The sequence below is a fragment of the Gorilla gorilla genome, chromosome 13 (genome assembly GCF_029281585.2).
Source record: "Gorilla gorilla gorilla isolate KB3781 chromosome 13, NHGRI_mGorGor1-v2.1_pri, whole genome shotgun sequence".
NCBI classification, from domain to species: domain Eukaryota; kingdom Metazoa; phylum Chordata; class Mammalia; order Primates; family Hominidae; genus Gorilla; species Gorilla gorilla.
Window position 1 is genome coordinate 97,950,062 of NC_073237.2, and position 15,141 is coordinate 97,965,202.

A 15,141-nucleotide genomic window follows, 5' to 3' on the forward strand; every position below is an offset into this window, starting at 1 on the left:
TTTTGTTGAGATAGGGTCTCACCGTGTTGCCCAGGCTGGTCTTGAACTCCTGGACTCAACCAGTCCACTCACCTCAGCCTCTCAAACTGATGGGATTACAGGTATGAGCCACGTGCCCAGCCTGTGATAATACTTATTATTTTTAACAAAACCAAGGATAAAATAAATGAAAGGGTGGTGGTAATGCAGGGTAAGGGAGGCAGGGGAAGGAATGAGGGAGGAACATAAAAATGGAGTTAATTTGTTGTCAGAGTTTTATTAGTCAGCTTAGACTCTGTATCCTCACACTGTGTGGCTTTACTTGCTTTCCAAAATGTTACTATACTGTTAATCTCTTTGCTGAGCCATGTCAAAGAAGCTGATTAGCTACATTTTGTTTTAGCTGTTGGACAGAATAGTAAAAAAAAAAACCCAAACACTTTTTTTTTTGCCTTCAACATGATTGAGGAAGAGAGATTAAAAATATAGTTCATTTTTCATGGATAAAGACTAAAAGATTGTCAAGCATCCAAAGATACTTAACGGAAACAAATACCTCCTATAATTATCCTAGCTTACAATTCAATTTCAAGAACACTGATTTTTGTTCCTTTTTTTTTTTTTTTTTGAGACAGAGTCTCCATCTCGGCTCACTGCAAGCTCCGCCTCCCGGATTCACGCCATTCTCCCGCCTCAGCTTCTTCAGTGGCTGGGACTACAGGCGCCCGCCACCACACCCAGCTAATTTTTTGTATTTTTAGTAGAGACGGGGTTTCACCGTGTTAGCCAGATGGTCTCGATTTCCTGACCTCGTGATCCACCTGCCTCGGCCTCCCAAATTGCTGGGATTACAGGCGTGAGCCACTGCGCCCGGCCTATTTATTCAATCTTTAAGTCTCCAAGTGATACACATTCTGGCGTGGTTTCATGTAGGGATTCATGTAGAATAGTGCTTGGCGCACAGTAGAGCCCAGTATGTCCTAGTACTTATTATTAGAATCCAAGGATGATTTAACCAAGCTGTGTGCCACAATCTGTTGTTGTCGTTGAGAACTGTTGACCCAGGGAGGAAAAACACATTGATATTCGGCAAACCTGGCTAAGTATCCTAACCATCAACCCACTCCTACCAGATAGTAGCAAGTCCTCCTACACTTTGTTCTTATATGGCCCAGTTCTCCCTTATGGTGCCTATCTCTATTGTAATGAAATAATAATTATGCTGTGTCTTGTTTAATATCTGTCTCCCTTGTAGAGTATACATTCCATTACAGCAGAGACCATATCCACCTTGGTCACTGCTAAGTCCTGACCACTTAACATGGTGCCTATTTACTCAGGGAATATTTGTTGCATGAATGAGTGAATGAATGAATAAATGAATGTGTGAGTGAGTCAGTGAATCAGTGACTATTATATGCTTGTGCCTAGTATTGCGCATGATGTGCAAATAAGTCCTGAATAAATGTTTGTGCAGTTGAATTGGCAACAGCATTCAGTATGTTTCTAAAGAAAGCTGATTACTTCCTTCTAATAAATTACCCATTATATTTTAAAATGTTATTTAATAATAACATCAGCAGAATCAAAAGCTACCCATCCAAACTCTTTTGTTTTCAGTCCTGCCTTTCAAACCGAAACTACTAGGCATAAAACAGGCACTCAAAATAGCTCTTTGAATGGAAAATTCTAATCATGCTTTTGACATTGTCATCATTTTCGTGACTTCCTATTGTTAAGCAACAAATAATGTTATTAGAAAAAAATACAATCCATTAAAACTCAGTTTTTTATGCGTTATTTCATCTCTTTTATTGGTTATACACACATCTCAAGTCTTTTTTTTTTTTTTTTTAAAGAAAAAGATTGTGTATCTGCATTAAAAAAGGAACAAAAGGGCCGGGCGCAGTGGCTCACGCCAGTAATCTCGGCACTTTGGGAGGCCAAGGTGGCCGGATCACGAGATCAGGAGATGGAGACCATCCTGGCTAACACGGTGAAACCCCGTCTCTACTAAAAATACAAAAAATTAGCCGGGCGTGGTGGCGGGCGCCTGTAGTCCCAGCTACTCGGGAGGCTGAGGCGGGAGAATGGCATGAACCGGGGAGGTGGAGCTTGCAGTGAGCTGAGATTGCACCACTGCACTCCAGCCTGGGCGACAGAGCAAGACTCCGACTCAAAAAAAAAAAAAAAAAAAAAGATTGAATAAATAAACTGCCAAGGTCACATAGCTAGTAGTTGGCAAAACTAGTATTTTAAAGTAGGTCTGTTTGATTCTAAAACCAATGCTCTTCCCACCATGTCCATTACACTATGTGACCATGTCAAGGAAATACTTATTTCTTTCCCTTTAATGCAGACCTCAACACTATATGCACATCTATGTAATGCCTTAAACCAGGTAATTCATTTAAAAAACACAATAATCTAAACCGTTGGTTTGTTTTTAGTAAACATAAATATACATTATTCACAGGCAGATTTTACTTACAAGCTTTTCAATAAGTTATATAGAAATAGTGTAAGAACAGCTCTACTAACTTGTATATGATTATATGTATGAGAAAATTCACTAGCAAGGACACTCACTAATTGTTTCTCCTAAAATCCTCTTAAAGCTAATCATTCCAACCCACATTAATGTAATCATGGCAGAATTGTTTTTCATTTGATAAGCATTTATTGCTCACCTATTCATCTATTGATTAATTCCATAAACATGTGTTGAGTGCTTATTCTGTGTCAGGCACTCCTTCATATGCTACGGAGGTTACCAAGTTAAAGCAGACACAGAGTCTGTCCATAAGAAGTTGATGGTGGCATGAGTGAAATGAGGTATACGTTAAAAAAAAACTACACAAATTGGTAGAAAGTTAGTTGACTTTTCTTGGTAAAAAAAGATGAGCGAGGCATAAATTCAAGGTAAAATATAATGCCTAGGACACAATGAGGATAGGTGAAGCTCTGTGAAAATTCAGAGGAACAAGAGATTGGTACCAGAGGAGAGGATGAAAGATGGCATCTTGAATTGGTTCTTGATTGTGATATTTTTGGTAGATAAGACAAAAGTATATGATAAGAAAGTTTTAAATTCTTAACTTCATACTTATGATAAATCTACATATTCTAAGAATAGAATTTTGGCACTACAACAAAAGTGTTAAGATTCCCTAATGAAAAAGCTATGTTGAAGTTTCAGAGACATTTATAAAAAATGTTACACAAGAAATAATAAATATTAAATCACGCCACTCGATCATGTCTAGGTTAATTTGCAGTTGCTAAAAACAGATTACTATCCCTTTAAAATTTCTGTTTTAATACATGTATCGAATACTGATATTTTATTTTATTTTATTTTATTTATTTATTTTTGTGTGTGTTTTTTTTTCTTTTATTATTATACTTTAAGTTTTAGGGTATATGTGCACATTGTGCAGGTTAGTTACATATGTATACATGTGCCACGCTGGTGCGCTGCACCCACTAACTCGTCATCTAGCATTAGGTATATCTCCCAATGCTATCCCTCCCCCCTCTCCCCACCCCACAACAGTCCCCAGAGTGTGATGTTCCCCTTCCTGTGTCCATGTGATCTCATTGTTCAGTTCCCACCTATGAGTGAGAATATGCGGTGTTTGGTTTTTTGTCCTTGCGATAGTTTACTGAGAATGATGATTTCCAATTTCATCCATGTCCCTACAAAGGACATGAACTCATCATTTTTTATGGCTGCATAGTATTCCATGGTGTATATGTGCCACATTTAAATTAATTCAAGATGGATAAAGACTTAAACGTTAGACCTAAAACCATAAAAACCCTAGAAGAAAACCTAGGCAATACCATTCAGGACATAGGCATGGGCAAGGACTTCATGTCTAAAACACCAAAAGCAATGGCAACAAAAGCCAAAATTGACAAATGGGATCTAATTAAACTAAAGAGCTTCTGCACAGCAAAAGAAACTACCATCAGAGTGAACAGGCAACCTACAAAATGGGAGAAAATTTTCACAACCTACTCATCTGACAAAGGGCTAATATCCAGAATCTACAATGAACTCAAACAAATTTACAAGAAAAAAACAAACAACTCCATCAAAAAGTGGGCAAAGGACATGAACAGACACTTCTCAAAAGAAGACATTTATGCAGCCAAAAAACACATGAAAAAATGCTCATCATCACTGGCCGTCAGAGAAATGCAAATCAAAACCACAATGAGATACCGTCTCACACCAGTTAGAATGGCAATCATTAAAAAGTCAGGAAACAACAGGTGCTGGAGAGGATGTGGAGAAATAGGAACACTTTTATATTGATATTTTAATGATTTCTAGCAATAATAATAATTTTTAGCTAATGAAAACAAACTATGCATATGGAATGATGGGAAAAATAGGAAAATAAATTATGTGATGATGAGAAGACTTATTTGTTAAAGGAGATAAAAATCCATTTTATTCAGAAACATAAAATAATAAAACCTTGAGGGTTTTACTTCTGTCCCCATTTATAGTTGCCTTTTCAAATTTGCTAGTGTTCATTGGTCAAAGAATTCTCATTTTTAAATTGCTGACTCAACTTAGCAGCCTGAGTTGCTTTCATTATTACTAGAAACGTGGCTTTGCAATAAAGACAGGGTTGACTATTTTGTGGTTGATGAATGAAGCAAAATGGAATCCTTCAACTCTAAAGATGAAGGCATCAGGCATCCTGGAAATTGGATACAGCTTAATGGCCCAAGAGAACAGTTTTCAGAATAGAATCCTGATCTTTTCACCATGGATAAATCAGCTTTATTAAGCTAAAAGTGGTGGAAATATCTTTTAGCTAGCAAATGTATAGTTAGAAATTCATAGACTAAAAGAATCTTGCGAAATGTGGTTGGAAAAGAGATGTTTTGAAAATAGCATCTCAGATAGGGTTAAAAAGGCTTCAGGATGAAAGATTTATTCAATTTTGCAGTCTGTCCTTGGAATACCATATTTAGCTACTCTGGGATAATGGTTGAGAACATATTGTAATGGTCCCAACTATAAAGGTACTATAAAATGGGTTTCCCTTAGCCTCAGCATATCAAAGTGGGGAGAGAAATCTGTGGGAGAAGTTGAGACTTATGAAGACTATCCTGGAAGAATTTTACAGTTAATTGGTCTCAATGTATTAATCAATATACTATATAATAATAATTTGTTGAGCACTTCTTATGTGCCAAACAAGTTCCTACAGTACATGCTTTATATGTATTACTTAATCCTCACAACAATTCTATCATAAATTTCCTATTCATCTCCCCATTATGCAGGTGAGGAACCTGAAGAGTAGATTAGATAACTTGCCAGTTAATAACAGCAATTTTATCCTAACCCAAGTACTCAGACTCCAGAGCCAGTGTTCCAAGCATTGTATTAAATAATTATTGGAAAGCAAGTAAAAGAACAAACTCAAAAACAGGCAAAGGTCTTTGGCAGAAAGATCACACATCATTATTGTGCAGTTACATTGGTCTTTCTCCTTGTTTGAGCTTTATTGTCAGCTAACTCCAATGCACAAATTGGAGACATGTATTCATTTATCTCAACACTTTTTTTTCTCCCCTGCACACAATATGTATTTGTGCCCCTGGTTTATGGTATTTAATTCGACCAAAGGCTTTCCACATGCTTTTGCATCCTTAATAGTTTTGGTTTGCTTTGCTATATACTCTGTACCGATGAGTACTCATGAAAGGGTTTCAAACTCAGTGTGGAGCCACTGTTCCTTATTTGCCTTATTTTTCCCTTTTAAGTCAAAATAAATGCAGAATGGTGAAGTTTGGATGGATAGTTAATAGTTATCTTAGTCTGCTCAGGCTTCTATAACAAAATATCATAGACTGGGTGACTTAAAAACAAAAGAAATTTGTTTCTTATAGTTCTGGAGGCTGGGAAGTCCAAGATCAGGGCACTGGTAGATTTGGTGTCTGGTGAGGGCCTGCTTTCTGGTTCATAGATGGTGCCATGTAGCTAGGTCCTCACATGCTGAAAAGGGTGAATGAGCTTTGCTGAGCCTATTTCGTAGGGGCACTAATTCCTTTTTATTAGGGTGGAAACTTCATGACCTAATACCATCACCTTGGGGATTAGGTTTCAACATGTGAATTTGGGGGAGGCACAAACATTCAGACCACAGCAGTAGTTACACTGAGTGTCACACATAGAGTACTGAGTGTGTTACTACTATATACAGTGATGGTACATTCAGCATGAAGGAATCATTGCACTCTGTTTTCTCTCCTAAGTACATTTAAACATTTGGGAAAGTATAAGTACAAGCTATTAACTACCTGAGTGAATTAGGTACCTATTTCAAGCCTAATTAGTTATTTAATAGGTAATACATCACTTATTACATTAATGTTATATGCCTAGCATTGTACTAGGCCCTGTGAAAGGTTATGGGTAGGCATATAAAACATTCCTGTAAACTAAATGACCAAGTATTGCTCATAAACCGCTTTGATGATTTTTTATACCTATACAGTCTAACTTAATAATAAAGCTCACATTTTAATAAGTTCAAGAAACTTAAATGTTGTCAAAGGATAGCATATATTTTTAACAATTTAATTGAGAGAAATATTTTCTCAAAAATTCATGAAATTATCTCTCTCAATTAAATTGTTAAAAATATATGCTATCCTCTAATAACATTTAAGTTTCTTGAACTTATTAAAATGTGAGCTTTATTATTTAGACTGTAGGTGGCTCACGCCTGTAATCCCAGCACTTTGGGAGGCCGAGGCGGGAGGATCACTTGAGGCCAGGAGTTTGAGACCAGCCTGGCCAACATGGTGAAACCCTGTCTCTACTAAAACTACAAAAATTAGCGGGGTGTGGTGGCGGGCACCTGTAATCCCAGCTACCCGGGAGGCTGAGGCACGAGAATCGCTTGAACCTGGGAGGCAGAGGTTGCAGTGAGCTGAGATTGTGCCACTGCACTCCAGCCTGGATGATAGAGTGAGACTCAGTCTCAAAAAAAAAAAAAAAATTTGTGAAATTCATATTTTTAAGAAAAGTAGCAATCAAGACTTTGACTAGTATTTCTACCACATTGTTTCGTGTAATTTATACATATCCTTTTGTATTTTACTGAGTTATGTTTTTGGAGTATGAACTTATTGTCAGAAGTAGAATTGAATTAATTTTCTGATGTATACCCCATCCATTTTGAGAATAACCTCACAATGATAACAATATTCTCTCAATTAAAACCTGCAGTATTTCTACTCTCTTGCAGGGAGGGCTTTTCCATGCACCATTTTGTGCTCATCTCCTTTGAAAACAATGTGATGTCTAGAGATGTTGGGAACTGCAAGACACTAAGTCTCAGGAACACAGATGGAAATGTAAACAGGAAACCAGTGGGGAGTTAATTGCGTGGCATCTGGCACTAGGGTCCAGCAGAGGCAAACAAGCCATCCTACCACTGTCTTTTGACAAGATAGAGTTGTCCCCTGAAGATAAAGGTGGAAAATGGAGCCCCTCATTCTTCTGTCATCTACCCATGATTCATTGTTAGTAGCTCCTAATGGCAGAAGGGATCTCAGTTACCCAGTGCATCTAGGACAGAAATAAAATGTAACATCCCCAGATGCCACAAAAAAGGAGAAATTTTTCATTGTTACATTAAAATGGGATTATATACTGAAGATTGTGTATTTTTCTAGCTTTTTCTTTTTCTCCCTTTGCTATCTAAGACAGTAGTCTTAATAGAAGACCACTACTGCTAATTGCCTCTCTTTCTGAGTTCCATCCCTGCTTCAGGTGGGGGTGACTTTGCCTGGAGAGGGGACTGATTTCTGCTAGGAGAAGATGTGGAGAAATAGCATCAGCTGTAACATTCTCATTTATCATGAAAACAAAGACAGAGGTAAACATTTTAATCTGCTGATATATTTAGAGGAGACAGAGACTAACTGTGGTTGGGAAATTGAAATCAGAATAGTCTTGATATCCTAGTTAACATACAGGAAAGCACAGATTTCTGGAAATAGCAGTTGGGCACCCCCACGGGATTGTTTTAAGCCGAAGTATTTTCTGTCAAGTGAGCATGGCTGTCTCGAGAGCCAGCATGCGCCATCAGGGAAGGGAAGCTGGGAACTGGGAGAAGTGAAATTTGCTGGTTCAAACTATCAGCTCCGTATATCAACCGTCCTTCAGAATGAAAGGAGCTACTGACAAAGCAATCTTTCTTTGGTTCTGAAGTTTGATTGATTGGGTGATCACATTAGAAGGAAAAATTTGCTGCCAGTGGAGAAAAAGACCTGAGATCCCAAACAAGGATCCAAAGGTTTTGTTTGGGACCTTAAAGGGCATTAAACTATAGAATGAGTTTTTTTTCTACTTATTTTCCAACCAGTGGAAGAATACTTATTTAAGAACCAGGAGCTTTAGATTTCAGTCCCAGTATTATCATCTGATTGTACAATTATGAAAATGTTATGTAATGTCCCTGGGCTTTCTTGTTTATCAAACGAGTAGATTGGATTAGATCAATATTGGGGCCCGCCCAGTTGTAAAATGTAATCATTCCAGTTTTTCTGTCAGATTTGCTAGAGTATTTGGCTATTAGAAAATACAGATTTCCCTGAATTTTGGAAGGCTGAGGCAGGAGGATCACTTGAGGCCAGGAGTTGGAGACAAGCTTGGGCAACATAGCACATAGCAACACCCTGCCACTAAACACACACACACACACACACACACAAACACACACACACACACACACACACACACACACAATACAGATTAAATTAAAATTTATTACACTGTGCCACCACTCCCAGATATCTGAAACAACATCATATGGGTAACAATGATTTTTTTCCCCCTAACAATTGGGTAAATAAATATTTGTTGAATAGGTGAAAAATAAATTCCTAACTTCAGCAACTTAATAGCTAAGTGCTTATGAGTTGAAAATGAAAACAAGGGAAGATGAATAGCTCTTTGCTTCTGACTTTGGCATTTGTGACTTTCTAGGTTGGCAAACTGAGCACATCCTGAGTAAAAGTGAATCAAGAGTGACTGATTAATACCTTCTATGGCAAATGGCTTCCCCACAGTGAGAAGTTTGCAGTCAGCATCTATTGACACTTCATAATCCAGAAGGGCTTTGTCCATGATGAAGGCGTCTAGTTTCTCTGGATCATTCCTATATTTAAGACCAGAGGAGAAAAGTGAAAATGATTCATTAATGGGAAGGAAGCATGAAGGCTGACAGCCGGCTTTTGTTTAGGGGACAGAAACCCGGACACTAAGGGCCACACAAGCTACCTAGGTGCTGACTTAGCTGTCTTGGCTTCTCACTGACCTCTAGACTACAGATCAGGGGAGACAGGCACTCTTATAAGAGAGCATGACATCTTTCCAATGGGTTTATCTACCAGCTCCTTTAATTACTTCTAAATCCAACAGTAAAGCCAGAGCCACTCTGAATTGAATAGGAAGCGCATAGAGAACGTTTATTCTTATTACACTGTTAGAGGGACTTCTTGTTGTTAGGCATTGCATTCATTGTTCTCTATACCTTTTATCACTCAGAATGACTGTGATATAACAGATGAGGAAATTGAGGCTCAGAGGATTGAAGTAACTTAAACCAGGTTACACAGCTAGTAAGTGTAGGGACTAGGTTCAGATGAAGGGTGAGTCTCAGCATAGGCTGAGCTTCCACCTACAAAGAGGGCAAGGAAGGAGAAGTTTTAAAAGGAAATAACTGTCTAAAATACATGCAACGATTTCTTTGTTTTCAGCCACTTCCAATTCTTTTTGGAAAGGTGAAAGACATACATCCATTTAAGAAAGGATTTTCTATCAGGAACAGTTTCAGAAAAGCTCTTAGTCTAATTTGCTTTTATTGTGACTATGTCCTGAGCCCATCCCTGGATATTGTTACCATGGAAATGGACTATCATTCCTTTTTTTAAAATTTTTTAATTTTTTTATTTTATTATTATTATACTTTAAGTTTTAGGGTACATGTGCACAATGTGCAGGTTAGTTACATATGTATACATGTGCCATGCTGGTGTGCTGCGCCCATTAACTCATCATTTAGCATTAGGTATATCTCCTAATGCTATCCCTCCCCCCTCACCCCACCCCACAATAGTCCCCAGAGTGTGATGTTCCCCTTCCTGTGTCCATGTGTTCTCATTGTTCAGTTCCCACCTATGAGTGAGAACATGTGGTGTTTGGTTTTTTGTCCTTGCAATAGTTTACTGAGAATGATGGTTTCCAATTTCATCCATGTCCCTACAAAGGACATGAATTCATCATTTTTCATGGCTGCATAGTATTCCATGGTGTATATGTGCCATATTTTCTTAATCCAGTCTATCGTTGTTGGACATTTGGGTTGGTTCCAAGTCTTTGCTATTGTGAATAGTGCTGCAATAAACATACATGTGCATGTGTCTTTATAGCAGCATGATTTATAGTCCTTTGGGTATATACCCAGTAATGGGATGGCTGGGTCAAATGGTATTTCTAGTTCTAGATCCCTGAGGAATCGCCAAACTGACTTCCACAATGGTTGGACTAGTAGTGCAAATCAAGACCACAATGAGATACCATCTCACACCAGTTAGAATGGCAATCATTAAAAAGTCTGGACTGTCATTCTTATTGGCTAGGTGGTGTCACCTGGAGCCAGGGGTGGGGTTCACCTCATATAAATCAGTGAGAGTAGAAGAGGGATGAAGAAATGCAGGATGCTGTGACCAAAAAGAGGGAATGGATTCTGTGAAGGCCAGAAAAGCAACCATTTTGTGCACTATATTATCTCCCCAGTTAAAGTGTACATTTCTTGAGAACCAGAACTCTGTATTACACTTCTTTCTATCTCATGCGATGACTACCTCAGTTCCTTTTTATTGTGTAGGTGTAGGTATTTATTTTTTAAAAATAAAAATATTTATTAATTTGAAAAAAAGAAAGGATTTTCTACCCTTAGAGTTGTCCAAACAGCTTTGCAAAAAGAATAACTCTTTTCTATCCCTTCTGGGCTCAGTCCTTCCTCTCTTAGATCCAGTGGTGAGGCTGTTCTAATTTAACACAGTGTGGCTTCTAAACAGAGGAGAATATGACTAGAATTCATAGAAAATCAAAAAGAGAAAGATATCCCTAGACACCCAGAAGATTCATCAGGGCAGGAAACACATCCTTACACGAATGGCTTTGTCTGGGTCATGTATAGACACATAGTTGGCAGGTCAGCTTCCCTTTTTGGTACCAATGACCATTGCTTTCTTATCCTACTCTTCAAATAAGTGAAATAACCAATTTAAAATGCATCCCCTTTTCAAAGGGGTATCAGATTTAAGTTACAATGAGGCCCAAATTTAACTTTAACCAAAATGAAGCATCTCCCAGCTCTACAGTAATGGAAAGCTTTAGAAAGTGTTGGGGATGTGGATTGTCTCCTAGGATTTGATAAGGAATCTTAATGGAATCCTGGCAATAAAATAAAAATTGAGCTGAAAGCTGTTTCTCCAATCAAAGTTCGACTGCCACAGTACCATAATGTACCTTGACAGCTACGTAGCAACAAGTTATCACTTGCCAATATTCCACAAATATTTGTGGTAGCAATATGACAATAAAAAAGATGAGGTTCATTTCAGTTTTTTAAAACCAGTAATTCATAAAGCCTAATGTCTCTGGGATCCTTCCTTAAATAACTACTCTTGATTTTGGACTGCAAAGTGCAGATAGCTATGATAAATTTCAATTACGTGAAAAGGCGAAAAGCAGTCAGCTCTCAGACTCCCATGGGACCCTGAGTCACTGGTGAGGAAATGGCCAAGTGGGATCCAGTTACAAGTGGCTTCTAGATTGGCTGAATCACTGTTGTGGTTCACAGGGCCCCCAGTGGTTATTTCTATTATAGAATCATGCCCTGTCTTTTCTTAAGCATTATTTAAAAATACATATCACACATCACAAGAAAACCAGTCACATATTAACATAATAAAAGGAATAAGCGTTTTAGTAGGAGTTATTTTTTTTGGAAAACTGTTAATGAGAAAGCAGGGCCCTGAGAGAGCAGAATTAAGTCCAGGAGAATTTTGATGGGAGAGGGAAAGGACAGGTTCAATATGTAGAAAAGTTCCTTGCACAGGCAATGCTAGGGGTTGTGCCTTGTAGGTCAGAGCTCTGGGATGCCAGGGAGGTAACATGAAGACTGTGGTTGTGGGAAGTGGTGGCTGAGGGCACAGGAAATGAGTAGGCTGAAAGTGGAGAATTAAGGCCCAGAGAGAAGTGGTGAGAGGGCATTAATGATAAGCTCTGCCTAGATTCCAATTTCACCTCAATCAGTGAATTGCTTGGGGAGCTTGTTAAAATGAAGATTCTGATGCAGTAAGTTTGGGATGAGGCTGGAGTTGCTGCATTTCTAACTAGCTTTCAGATACCAACTGGAACATAGATGTTGCTGGAACATGGACTATTCTGCAAATATCAAGTGCCTACTCTTTCATCATGGTTCCTAGACTAGTCTGAAGCAGTGGTTGGATTCCAGAGACCTGGTCCTAGTCCTGACTCTGCCACTCACTAGTTGTATTACCAAGGAAAATGGACTTGTTTTGGGTCTTCATCTGTGGCTGCTTTCCTGAAGATTGCTTCTCTTCAAGCTAGGGCAGAGCCAGTGCTGGGCATGTGGGCCTTCTCAGGTAAAGCTCCTGAGATACGTGAATGCCCTGAGTGGAGTGGAACTGCTGGGGACTGCAGGAGTAGCTCATCTCATCCTTTTTCACACTGTCAGCAGAGCCTAGTTTGTCTGCTATTTCTATTGAGCTGGAAGCCATTGCTACCCTGACATCTTATTCTTTCTCTCAACCATAAATTCGCCTGAAGAAGAGAATACATAAGAACATCTGGGAGGCAAAGGGACTCTAAACTTCATGTCAGAGAGAGACTGTAATGTGTTGATGTTCTTGCAAAATTAAAAGTGGCATTTCATAATACTTACACATCATATATAATTTTGCAAATATGAGAGAACAAGGCTTTTTCTCTAAGCTATAGTTAAAAGTCCATAAAATTTTTTAAGTGGCATGTTTCTAAAGTTGTTGAGAAAGACAAAACCCTTATGTTCCATGAAATTATTTATTTATTTCTATTCTTTCTTAAAAAAGAATTTGAGGTGGCAGGTCCTGCTGTCCATTGGGGAGATTATTGATGCTGACCATGGAGAAACCAGTTTCCTGATGCTGCACAATTCTAGGAATTGGAGGTGTGGATGTCTGTTATTATCTTGATTCCATCGAGCAGGAGGGAGAGGACTGCTCACCCTCATGTCTTCCTGTTTTTCAGGAACCATTCTTTCCCTTTTCTCAGGAAGACTAGACAGAACAGACCCATCACTGCACCGTCTGCCTTTGTATTCAACTTCATTGAATTACAGGCTCTGATAATCTGCCATGGCAGTGTGATTTCTCATGATTGCTTCTCATAAATTCTGATGAGAAGAATGCAGGCATGGGAATCATTGTCTTGTATCTTATTTCCTTTCTACAGGAAATCTCTAAGATAAATTCCATTTCCTCATGGCAAGAGGAGGCATTCCGTGGGTTTAGAGATATATTCACTGGGAAGGAAAACGTTGCCTTGGGACACTTTATCCTCTGGCCATATTCCCTGTGTGTTTGACTATTTCAGCACCATTGTTTTCTCAAGTGATGTAAAGCCAATATTTACTTCCTCCACCATCTGCTATGCTAATGGCCCCACTGACTCTTTGAACAAAGCTACTACCAACTTGAGACTATGCAGGTCACAAGTAATCTAGGTCACATAATTAAGTACACACTATTTCACACCATCTCCTGGGATCTCACACAGTGTAAAGTATTACTTAACACAACGTGGGTATATTCATCTGTCATTTTCAGAAACTAACATACACTGCGTCAATAGCTAAATTACTTCTCTTCAGTGAGAATTTTTCTTTGGATCCAAGAGGTTGACACTCACTTCAGATACTCCACTCCATCAGGGGTGGCTGGAACATTGTACCTTCTCATATATTCATGCATCTCTGGGAAACTTTGTTTCACATAATCTTCAGCACTGCTTTCTCGGACAGTTCCAAAGCGGAATCCTTGGGAAGGATGATGTAACTATGAAGGAGAAAAAGAAATGGCTTAAATAAAAATTATTCTTAGAAGTGTTTTTTAACATTTTTTTCATAATTCTTTGAAACTTAATAATAATTCAGAACTTTTCTAACCCCCACAGGCAGAAACATATACATAGAAATGTGCAGACACGGCTACATGCTTTTTACATCAGAAATTGTTCTATCTTTAGAAGCAAACAGATAGAAACGACAAACAAAAAATACAAGACAATTTTTTTTGCTTTATATTGGAACCTATTAGAATTCTTTAGAAGCCATGCAAATTGGCATGTAGAATTAGTCTCATTATTGTAAACTGCATATCAGACAAAGTGTACGTTCATAATAAAGATTATGATACTCCTTGGTTAGAATCACATAAAGGCCAAGTTAAAACCTTGCATCCTGAGATTACAATAAACCTGCCCTAATGCTGTGACTACATCACTTTTGTGTTTAGCCACCTTTAGGCTATATTACATTTTGTTTCTTGAATTTATTTTTAGTGTTTTCATAAAATGTTCTCTTTCCTTCAAATAACTATTATCCAATGCTGAGTCATGCTGTGTATTTGCTCAAATGGAATGGTATTTAAGATAACTTGGAGCGACAGAGAGGGTGGTGGTTGGCAGGAGTAGACCTAATAATTTCATAGGTTTCCAGGATGCAGGACCTCACCGCGTGTATTAGTCATGTTCTCACACTGCTATGAAAAAATACCTGAGACTGGGTAATTTATAAAGAAAAGAGGTTTAATTGACTCAGTTCTGCATGGCTGGGGAGGCCTCAGGAAACTTAAAATCACGGCAGAAGGCACCTTTTCACAGGGCAGCAGGAGAGAGAATGAGTGCCGAGTGAAGGGGGAAGCTCCTTAGAAAATCATCAGATCTCATGAGAACTCACTCACTGTCACTAGAACAGGTAACCTAAATCATGAGGGTAACCACCCCATGATTCAATTATCTTCACCGGGTCCCTCCCACAACACATGGGA

The 15,141-nt window shown here is 38.4% G+C and overlaps 1 protein-coding gene and 1 long non-coding RNA gene across 2 annotated transcripts in view; one reads left to right on the forward strand and one right to left on the reverse strand.

Annotated features, from left to right (window-relative positions):
* Positions 1–15,141, reverse strand: part of GRIN3A (glutamate ionotropic receptor NMDA type subunit 3A) — a 179,848-nt gene that overhangs the window by 51,067 nt on the left and 113,640 nt on the right. Inside the window, exons 4-5 of the mRNA XM_004048377.5 lie at positions 14,003–14,148; positions 9,064–9,179 (exon numbers count right to left, since the gene is read on the reverse strand). Of these exons, the coding sequence (XP_004048425.4) occupies positions 9,064–9,179; positions 14,003–14,148 (262 nt within the window). The remainder of the gene's footprint in view (positions 1–9,063; positions 9,180–14,002; positions 14,149–15,141) is intronic.
* The window catches only part of LOC115935860 (uncharacterized), a 146,365-nt gene that overhangs the window by 19,621 nt on the left and 111,603 nt on the right, over positions 1–15,141 (forward strand). The window lies entirely within an intron of this gene.